This window comes from Benincasa hispida, chromosome 6 (genome assembly GCF_009727055.1).
Source record: "Benincasa hispida cultivar B227 chromosome 6, ASM972705v1, whole genome shotgun sequence".
NCBI lineage: Eukaryota > Viridiplantae > Streptophyta > Magnoliopsida > Cucurbitales > Cucurbitaceae > Benincasa > Benincasa hispida.
In genome coordinates this window covers 16,263,422-16,274,119 of record NC_052354.1, presented here as the reverse complement: position 1 = coordinate 16,274,119, position 10,698 = coordinate 16,263,422, and the positions used below count along the sequence as shown (strand labels likewise).

Below are 10,698 nucleotides of genomic sequence, written 5' to 3'. Positions count from 1 at the left end.
ACTGAGAATTGACAACAATAAAGATAAAAAAAATTAAGATCAACATATTTTCCTGAACTTTGGAAAAATAACAATCTTAACAAATAATGTAAACTTCATATACCACAAAAAATATATATATGTACATTAAAGTATAGAATATACGTTTCTAATTAATTTGAAGAACTAAATTATTAAGAAATTAAGAATTCAAGAATGTTGTAAGTAAATTTAACCCAAAAAGCATTTAGAACTAAAATTGGGGGTGGGTAAACTGGGAGGCCAGCACGAAAGAGTTCTGCAAAGTAAGCAGCGTCAACAATCGGCCGGCCTTTAACCCCTCCACAAATTAATGCGCAAAATCATCGTAAGCGCTGCGGCCGGATCCCCCCGGCCACTTTGTTTTCCTTACTCATTAGTTTAAGGCAATTTGATCTTGTCCGCCAATGTTCTATTTATAGCCCACGCCCCAAGTCTCTTTTTCCGCCTCTTCGATGTGGGATTTCTTTATCTTACTTTAACCTATTTTAGTGAGTCTTTCTGAAACATACCTATCATTAAACTTTTAATGGTTCCAAGACTTTGTTATTGTGTCTCAATTTTCAATTGAAATGTTTGATATTCTTTTTTTATTTTAGAAATCTCTTAGAAGAGATACTTAAAGCTTTAAGTTCTCATATAATTTAATTTGATATTTAATATATTAGTTAATTTTATAAAGTAAATAGTTCAATGTAATTGACATGATCTTTTACTATAAAGATTAGAGGTTTGATCCTCCATTTTATTTTTCTAATTGTTGTACTAAAAACCAAAAAAAAAAAAAAAACACATTTGGTAACTATTTGTCGTTTCTTGTTCTCTAATTTTTTTTAATTAAAATGTAAATATTTTACCAAAAAACATTATTAATCTTAAAAAAAATTATGTGAGATATTTATTATGTATTTTAGAGGATAAGATTTTTTTAGTACGACTAATTGTGAAAATGGAAGATCGAACCTCCAACTTTTAGAGATGAAAGTCATGTCAATTACCATTGAACTAGGCTAAGTTTAACATTTGGAGGAGTTATTTATAAATGATTTCTTCTATCATGTTTGGAAAAAATGAAAACAAAACGAGAGAGAGAAAAAAAATGTGAAATGAAAAACATAGGTATTTTCCTAGGCGGTTTGAAAATATAAATTTATGAACAATTGATTCAATAAAAAATAGGATTGTATTTCATGTTTAATACCGTATTCATAAATTGGACTACAAATTAAATAATTGTTAAGTGTGTTTGATAATATTTTTATAAATCATAAAACTAATTGTGATCTATCAATTGAAAACTAGAATATGACAAAACTAAATAAGTAATTTACCTCGCCAAACAAAATTATCAGCCTCTAAACCTTATGAAATCCTCTAAAATCCAATCATTTTAGTATGAAATTTCTTTTTTTTTTTTTTTTGTCATGTAAAGACAACATTCAAAATACTTCAATGGTAGAGTATATCACTTTAAGAAGCATAGAACCTGATACGAGATGTAAATACGATACGACACCGACACGGTGGCGTGTTATCTTTTAAAAATTTAAGACACGGACATGGCAAAGACATATTTATTAAAACATATCGCTTGTAAACTATATATCATATTTAAATAAGAAGGAAATTTAAAGTTAACGAGTTTATTCATTTTTATGCTTAAAAAATAGTTTGATGTATTTTTCTCTCAAATTTTATTATTTTTATCATATATGTTTGAGTTAGTATACGTAAGAAGTGTTTGATGCATATATACCGAATGTTAATCCTATTTTGATTTTGCACCACTAATATCTAACACATTTATTGTACTAACAAGTGTCGAAAATACCCAAATATCTGACACGTAGGATATGGACACGCTAGCGAAATTAAAGTATCCATGCTTTTTAGATATCATTAATAAATTTTGTTATTTAGTTTAAAAACTTTCTCAAATTTTTAGGAGCGATATATAAATTGAAGAAATAGTGGGGGAAAATGGGTAAAAAAAATGGGTGAGGGGCCGACGCAAGAAATGTGGCTGAGGGAGCCCGCGAAGACAACGGATAGGCAAAATCCAATGACAACACCAAAAGATAAGGTCATCACTCATTAACGAAGCACAAGCAAAGGGACCTTCAATGGCTTCTCTGCATTGCTCACCCTCTCTCCAAAACTCCCTCTTCGTCAATTCTCTTCCCCAGGTTCACAATTCCTTCCAAAATCTTTCCAAAATTTGGCTTCTCTTTTCTCCCCTTCCCCTTTTCTGATTAACGATCACTTGTTTTTCTTTTTCCGCATGCAGAAACTCCATGGAAGATTTGTTTGTTGCAGAGCAGGGGTTTCATTTCTTCTCAGGGCTGAGCAAGCACACGGATCTTCGATTAATGCCCATGGGTGCAGTTCTGAAGGTCACTTTACCGAATTGAGATGGAAAATTAGGTGTCACTTGAATTAGAGTAGTGATTATACTGGCTTTTAGCTTGATTTTGCGAGTTAGTTGAATGTGCATGCTATTCAGTGACTGTCTTAAGTATCGAGATGAATTGGCGCAAGTAAATTGAGAGTGTAGAAGGTTTTAGAACATACTGATACATTGAACTACTAGGAAGAAACCACATAGCAAAGTAGTAAATTGAATGGAGATTGAAACGAAATGAGATATGTAGGATACAAATCTGTAGGTACCATGGTATTACAGAGTCTCATTACCCTAGAAACGATATTACTTAAATAATTAATGCACCATATGGATTTTGTTGTGTGAACCAAGGGGTTGAATATCAGTTTCCTCATTGTCATGATTAGAAACTCATTATGTGGACTGGTAATAGCAAATTAATCTCAAACTAGTCTGAATTATTGTTTTAGAAGAGACATTAGTTCAAACTAATGTAAGAATAAGTTGATTGCGTTGTGTCCAAGCACAACAACCACGACACTAAGAACATGGAAGCAGATGATGGCTAGAGATTTTAATCCCATATTGCCATTTGGTTAAGGATGAAGGTTGTTATATGTGTGGAAAAGAAATTCTGCTTCAAGGAAAATTACCTCAGTCGTGATGGGGTACTATGGATGGTTTTCTTTGCTAGTTTATCATGTACTGTTTCTTCAATTCTTAACTTAAATTGCATTATGGATTGTGTTCTTGCTAGCTTACCGTGTACTGTTTCTCCAAACTTAAATGGCATTTTCTGGCGTGTATAATTTTATCACAATTCAAGCATTTTTATGCTGCTTTTGATCTCTTCCCATGGAGGATCTCACTTAATTCTTATCAGCTTTAGAAGCAAAGAATTTCATTGTTCAATAGTTGCTCTGTCTTTTGGCAGATAGACTTGGGAGACGCCAGCTGCTAGCTGGCAGTGCTTTTATAACTTGGATTTCTCTAGCAGACATGAATTCTATGTCATGTAAGATCTATCTCTCTTCTTACTTATGAATAACTTACGTTTCTCTTTCATCTTTGTTGCTTCTTTTCAAGAAGTTCAAGTCTGAAATTAGCACCTCTAGCGTGCACTGTATTTCTTTCTTCCAAAATGAAGGATGATGATATCCTAAGGGTACCCGCTTGATATTGCTCAGTTGCTGCAGAAACAAAGAAAGGGTTTCTATCAGTTTCAGACAAGAAAGATGGTTACTCATTCGTTTATCCATTTGGGTGGCAGGTACAGTAATTGTTCAGCTTTTTGTTTTCTTCACTCCTTACTTTTGCACACACAATACACTCTAAATTTAACGACTTCGCACACGATGCAAGTTTTAATGTCTTTTTTCACTCGAGGAGAGAGCAGGAAGTAGTCATTGATGGTCAAGATAAGGTATTCAAAGATGTAATTGAACCATTAGAAAGTGTCAGTGTCAATATGATTCCAACCAGCAAGGAAGATATTCGAGATTTTGGGTCCCCTCAACAGGTTAGCATTAAACTGTTAGAATAATGCATTAAGTTGGTAATTTAATTTTTAGGTAACTTCAGTATCTTATCGTTCAGGTTGCAGAAACTTTGATAAAGAAGGTTCTGGCTCCTTCTAATCAAAGAACGAAGTTAATTGAAGCATCAGAGGTTTGCCCATTTATATACTCTTGGCTGAGATTTTATCGTACTAGTAATTATGGAGTGAAATAAATAGTAGCTGCAAATGAACTTACCCATTAAATCTAATGCACAAGCATCACTCAACACTACAGTGGAAGGTTCTTTGGGATATTTTTCCACAATTGTCCCTTAGCAACATTGTAAATCAATCATCTAAAATGAAAAATACACCCAAATGTAAAACCAATTCATTTGTGCAATCTGTAAGTGAAATCCATTGGTTCATCCCTTTAGTCCAAACTCATGGCTACAAATATTGATAATACAACCCATTCCAATGAGGCCGTGTGCATCTCTTCTTCTTGGCCATCTTACCTTCATTTTTCTGTAGGTGATATGCTTTGAATTACATTTTACCAATATGCTACTTATTAACTTGCTTTCACGTTCAAAAGTTTGACACCCAAAATTGTCCACAATTGTCACTTAGCAACATTGTAAATCAATCATCTAAAAAGAAAAATACACCCAAAAGTAAAAAGCAATTCATTTGTGCAATCTGTAAGTGAAATTCATTGGTTCATCCCTTTAGTCCAAACTCATGGCTACAAAAGTTGATGATACAACCCATTCCAATGAGGCCGCTTGCATCAGTTCAAATTTTTCTGACTTTTCAAGCTTATGTGGCTGTACAATTTTTCTAACTTCAGAATTACAATGAAAAACATATTTGTTACGCTAACCCCCACCCCAACCACAACATAAAAGATGGTAACATTTTCACCTCTGCTATGCTGATTGGTTTTTGTTGAATGATACAGCATGACGTGAATGGAAAAGCATATTACACATTTGAGTTTGTAGCTCAAGCTCCAAACTACACTCGCCATGCTCTTAGCACGATTGTTGTTGCCAATGGTACGGAACTTCGTTAGTCTTATTTTACTGTTGCTGGGGAACTTGAGTTTTCCTTGTTCCATTCCATCCCAGTCCATTGGGCCTGTCCAACAAATTGTATTTTAGGACAATTTTATTTGTCTTATTTAACTGTCAAACCATATAATCAAAATGACATTTAAACTCGTAGTATCGTACAGATCCTCAAAGTAACTTTACTTTACTAACAAACATGTTTTTCTTTTTTTCTTTTTTTTTTTCTCTTTTTCTTCTTTGTTTTAACATTTTTAATGTCGATTATATCTGTCGTTCTTGTATGACAGGAAAATTCTACACTTTGACAACAGGAGCAAATGAAAGGAGGTGGGAGAAAATGAAAGATAAATTGCGCACAGTTGTTGATTCCTTCACAATTTCAAACGTTTGATGAGACTCCCCAATGAACAACAAATTTACCATTATTCATTCCAATTCCCAACGCCATTTTGATTCTCCCAAGTTGTTTAGAACTAAACTTCACTACCTTATCACACCTTTTGCCCTTCAGTTATTTTCAACGAAGCCCCTTGTATTTATGGATGACTATGTAAAAGAATGCAAAGACACCAAATAGCTTCATCGGCATAATGACAGTCAATTGTTTTGCTTGTTCAATTCTTTTGTATGAAAAGATTTATTGACAAATTAAAATAATGCAACGACACCAATTAGCTTTATCGGCATAATGACAGTCTATAATTATTTTCTTTGTATAATTATTCTGTATGAAGAGATACTCATTGACATATTAAGAAAATACAAAACTCCTGCTATTGAAAATGGTTAAAGAACATATCCCTAAGGTTCAAGGAAGAAAACCAAAATCTCAAAGTTACTAAAATTAACGTACCCGACTGGAAATACAGAAAAGTTGGTTAAAATTTCTTAGTTCAAAGAGTAAAACTAGCAGGTTTAGTTGCAATCAAGATGCAAAAAATCTCTAGATTGTATTGTAAATGGAAAGGAGTGGAGTAATTTAAGCTAAAGAAATGCAGACTTCTAAAATATTCAAGCACAAATCCTACCATTCACAAGTCAACAACGTTGCAGCAGCTTAGTAAAAAACATCATACCAATTTGCTGGAGAAAATAGAGGTCATTCCATAAATCAAAATTGTCATTGCAAAAAGATAAATCAATTTTCTCAAATAAAAACAAATGTTTGTATCTTAGATGATTCCAATCTTGTTTGCAACATCCAAAGCATCGTAATCTGGAGTCAGCCGGACATATGCCTTCTTGGTTCCATCAGGCCTGCATTTGTTGTATGAAGCCCGTTGTCAGGGTGTGTATCACAGTGCAGTAAATACGCATAAAACCATGACATAAATAAACGTTTCATGATCATAATTAAAGTGCTCAAGTTTATAGATAAGTTGGCACAGAAAGGTGTGACTGATAAAATAGGACAGCCTAATCATTTATTGGATTGCACAAGAAATATCCACAAGATGTTGGATCATTTCAGTCAAAGATAATAGTTAGTTTAAATTGAGATCACATCTAACAGTACGAATCAATATTCTAAGAAGAAACTATAGGAGTGTTTGACTAAGATTACCTGATCAATGTGTTCACTTTCTTGGTCTGGATGTCATACATTTTTTTCACGGCATCCTTGATCTTTTTCTTATCAGCACGAATGTCCACAATGAAAACCAAAGTATTATTATCCTCGATCTTCTTCATTGCAGACTCAGTAGTCAAAGGGTATTTAAGAATCTGATACTGGTCCAATTTGTTCCATGGTGTAACACTGATGCGTGGATACTTAGGATTTCTTTCCTTCTTCAAGGTTTTTGGACGGTGAAATGTGACAGATGTCCTGATCTTCTTGGCTTTCTTCTTAAACGTTGGGCCCGATTTTACTGCCTTGGCAGTTTTCAAGGCTTGAGCCTTAGGGTCGGCCTTCTTGGTGCTGTCAGCTGAAGGGAAGAGAGTATCAAGACTGATTAGTTTATTCACTTAAAACTAATCCATTATCAAATTACTTTGTTTGTGAAAGTGTTCTTGAATCAAGTCTTAGATACATACAATAAAGAAAATTGTCACCCAAATTCAAATAAATTGAGCCAAATTCTCCCATCCAGACGTAGTATTTCATTTGAAAGTTACGGCGTTTACAAACGATGCTTTTCAGAATTGGAAAGATATCAGAGCTGGAACTTGGCAAAGTTACATAAATAAATGAAGTGAACATTAAAAATCAAGATGTCAAAACATGATCAACCCAAACAAGATCGAATCACAATACATAATACTAATTTATCAAATGAAATCAAACTTACTTCACCACGTCACAGGCATACATCCAAATCACTAACCGCATAACAGTATTAATTATCTCACATACCTACCCTAATGTAAAACGCCTATCTTCTACAAATTCTACGAGCCTTCTAACACAGTTCATAAAAATGATATCCACACCAATAATAACCTCATAATCACCATTTTCTACTTTTGACCTTATACAAGCTATTTAGCAATATGGGCTCGCCAGACCAAACAACTGAGACCAAAAAATAAAAAATAAAAGTAGTGGACCTGAGACATTCAAGCAAATCTTTCGACCGTAGATTACAAGTTAGTAGCCAGCGGATAAAACTCTAAACAGATTATTCAGATCTTGTAATTTTGTTTTAATTACATCTTTTTCTCTGAAATTTTAACTCAGTTTGTTTTAAACAACTGAGTCTAAAGAACCAAATCGCGACTGTTTAATGATTACACCGATTAAATACCGAACCGAAGTCATGAGAAATGAAATAACACGGAAAGGAATTTGAATGCCCTGTGCATAAATGTGTAATCAATTAATCGTTAGATGTATAAATTGATAAGCTTACCTTTTGGAGCCATTGCAGAGCCCTCTACCTAATCGCTACTCCGACCTGTTGATGATCGAAAAACGAACACAGATATCAATGAATGTAGAGAGCTACAACCAATTTCCAAGTGAAACGGGAATGAAATCTCAAGCTACGAATCGAACTAATGGTAACGCATGTAAACCCTAACCCTAACCCTAACCCTAAATAGAAGGGACAAAGAACATAGGTTGAGAGTTTTGAGAGGAGAGTGAAGCAATCTTACCCAGACGAACAGCTGCTATCGGAAAGCTAGGTTTCCGCAGGGGAGAAGATGATGCGCTTATATATTAGGGTTTTATAGAGATATACGTGTGTATAAAGTACACGCGGAAAATAATTTAAATTGAATATCATTTTTGCCCACAAATTTTAAAATTAATTCAACTTTAACATATAATAATACATCAACTTCTAAAATGGTTTATTTTAAGTCTCACTTTATTTCAAAAAATGCATTTTTTAACTTTAAATTTTATTTTCTTTCTTTGATATGTATTTTATAATGTACATTTACAAAATAGTACTCGGACGTATATGACTTAATTAGTAAGGTATTCATTTTCTTTGTGAGGACCTATCTATAACGGAAATTTTTTTTATTAATATTCTTTTTAGAAAAAAAAAACATATTATAATTATGTGGTTGATTTGAAACATATTGAAATATTATAATTTTACTTATCTTTATCTTTTGAAGAGATAATATGTACATTTTCACCAATAAATTGGTTTTCACTCAAGGGCATAATGGACATTTCATATACCCATTTGTCCCAAAAAGATTTGTATCGAAAACTCATCTCAAAAGTCTTTAGTCCCAACCTCTTCTATCTTCTTCTTTTTATTATTTTTTGGTATATTTTTCTACTTTCTCTTGTATTTGTTGTTATTATAATTTTATTTATTTTCCTTCCATGTTTATTAATTTGTGACAATTGGTTTATTTTTAAGCTAATAGAACAAATTGACATCTAAAGACAACGCTTCAAAAACTTCAAGTAACACTTACACAGGACCAATTACTCGTGATCGCTCTGAGGAACTTTAATAATCTGAAAAGGGAGCAAATCCATGAGATTGCAAAGAATATATGAGAGTAAGTGATAGAACAAGTAAAAAGTGGGGAGTGATAATCCCTTATTAAACAAATCTAGTTCATCTTCTGAACAATCAAGCCAAAATGTGATGTCAGTCATGATGGTTGACGTGGGTACAGATGAAGAAATGATGGTTGTGCCCCTTCATTGAAATGAGACATTCTCAACCATTAGATAGAAACAACACCTTGTCACTACAACTAACAGTCATCATTGTTTGGTCCAGAATTTGTTAACAACCTTAACAATTCTTGTAAGTGTAACCCCTCATTTTAGGTTCTAGAGTTTCGCCCCAATGAGCCAACTATAGGAAAACCCGATTGGGACATGAAACTAAAGCAACCGTATCCATTTTTAGAGATTGAATAAAGCATATTGAAAAGAAGGTTAACTTGTTGATGAAGGCAATGGGAGAGAGATTATGAAATCGCATCTCTGAAGAATGACTTTGAAAGTCATGATGTTGTTGAATCAAGTCATACCCTTGTAGCCAAGAATAATGACAAAGGGAAGACTATCCTGCAAGAAAACCAATCACAACATTTAACTTCAATTGTTTTATTGTTTGTCCAACAATTCTAGGATATGATTACAAACTCTTTCGGAGCTCAATATGGCAGTCATTCTCAAAGTTCTCTCTTGTATTCTAAACCATATATAAAGAGGATTGATGATTTAGGATTGTCAAATAGATACCGGCTAACTAAGTTTCAATATTTTGACGGGAAGAGCAATCCAAAGCAACTTGTTGCTCATGTCATCGAAACGTATGAAAATGTTGGAACACGATGAGACTTATTAGTCAAACAATTCATTCAAACATTGAAAGTGTATCGATCGAAAAGCAGAGCGGCACAACCCCCCTTTTGACCAGTACACTGATCTAGAGTTGACTCAATTGGATATTAAATTAATTAGAATTAATTAAAATGTTTAATTGATTATTTATTATTAATTTTATTAGAAAAATGATTTATGAAATTAATTTTGTAAAATTAATAAAAAAATTAAATTAAATTGATCTTGAAATCAATTTGAAACTAGAAAATTAGAAAACACAAATGTTGGAAATGTTGGATTTCTCCACTATCAACCAATTAGCTCACTTAACATCTACTTGACTCTAACTTCAATACTCCAAGCATGAACTGCATCTCATGCAGCCTTCTTCTTTGCATGAATGTCCTGCAATAAATAAAAAAGATAGAAATGGAATTGAGGCATGCATTAGTTGAATTTTTACAAAAAAAAAAGTGTTGAAGAAAGTGTTCTTCAAGTGGATGGTGTTGTGAGTTCTTTTCCAAGTTCTTTTCATTCAAGCTTATTTTGAGTCTCACAACTCAATCTAATACTCCAAGAGAATAGTAGGGAAGATTTTGATGTGGTTTACAGAGAGATTTGGAGAAGATTTGCAGCTGAGAATTGTGATTCAAGAGGTTCTACAAAGGTATGACATGCAACCCTCTTATTATTGTATGAGCATGCTTTATTTACAGCCAAATTTGATGAATTAGAATGCTTATTGATCCTTATTGCTTCTGTTGCATGCTGATATACACCTACAATTGGTATTGCAGTTAGAAGCAACTCGAAAACAAATTCTAAATTGTTTATATTACGAATGGTCAATATGTTCAAGCTTACCAATGCCAAGTAACAAAAAGGTGAACTTGTTATCGACTACATAAATTTCTAGAGAGCCACAAGTCTGGATTGCAAAAGATCGCCTCACTATATTATTTGCGATTGA

At 33.2% G+C, this 10,698-nt stretch overlaps 2 protein-coding genes and 1 non-coding gene across 4 annotated transcripts; 1 reads left to right on the top strand and 2 right to left on the bottom strand.

Annotated features, from left to right (window-relative positions):
* Window positions 1–255: 255 nt before the first annotated feature.
* LOC120080649 lies at window positions 256–408 on the bottom strand. The gene has a single exon (XR_005482601.1). It is a non-coding gene; the product is annotated as a U12 minor spliceosomal RNA (small nuclear RNA).
* A 1,625-nt stretch (window positions 409–2,033) lies between these two features.
* LOC120079855 (psbP-like protein 1, chloroplastic) lies at window positions 2,034–5,629 on the top strand. 2 transcript variants are annotated; one of them, XM_039034287.1, is made up of 8 exons: window positions 2,034–2,204; window positions 2,306–2,442; window positions 3,340–3,416; window positions 3,589–3,671; window positions 3,798–3,920; window positions 3,998–4,069; window positions 4,864–4,960; window positions 5,263–5,629. In XM_039034287.1, exons 1-8 carry the CDS (start codon window positions 2,142–2,144, stop codon window positions 5,364–5,366), a joined length of 756 nt encoding a protein of 251 aa, XP_038890215.1. In that variant the 5' UTR covers window positions 2,034–2,141; the 3' UTR covers window positions 5,367–5,629. The 2 variants fall into 2 exon arrangements, with proteins under 2 accessions (XP_038890215.1, XP_038890216.1); XM_039034288.1 differs by having other exon boundaries at window positions 2,039–2,204; window positions 2,306–2,411; window positions 3,336–3,416.
* A 354-nt stretch (window positions 5,630–5,983) lies between these two features.
* On the bottom strand, window positions 5,984–8,187 carry LOC120079856 (60S ribosomal protein L23a). Its single transcript, XM_039034289.1, has 4 exons — window positions 8,075–8,187; window positions 7,828–7,872; window positions 6,540–6,903; window positions 5,984–6,232 (listed from the first exon to the last, which is right to left on the bottom strand). Exons 2-4 carry the CDS (start codon window positions 7,838–7,840, stop codon window positions 6,148–6,150), a joined length of 462 nt encoding a protein of 153 aa, XP_038890217.1. The 5' UTR covers window positions 7,841–7,872; window positions 8,075–8,187; the 3' UTR covers window positions 5,984–6,147.
* Between the last annotated feature and the right edge of the window lie 2,511 nt (window positions 8,188–10,698).

Bases quoted from the DNA above. Each gene is read 5' to 3' on its own strand.
- LOC120079855 (XM_039034287.1), top strand. From the start codon at position 2,142: ATGGCTTCTCTGCATTGCTCACCCTCTCTCCAAAACTCCCTCTTCGTC. The intron at 3,921-3,997 runs GTTAGCATTAAA...CTTATCGTTCAG, and splicing joins ATTTTGGGTCCCCTCAACAG to GTTGCAGAAACTTTGATAAA. The intron at 4,070-4,863 runs GTTTGCCCATTT...TGAATGATACAG, and splicing joins AGTTAATTGAAGCATCAGAG to CATGACGTGAATGGAAAAGC.
- LOC120079856 (XM_039034289.1), bottom strand. The intron at 6,233-6,539 runs GTAATCTTAGTC...CAACAAATGCAG, and splicing joins AAAGTGAACACATTGATCAG to GCCTGATGGAACCAAGAAGG.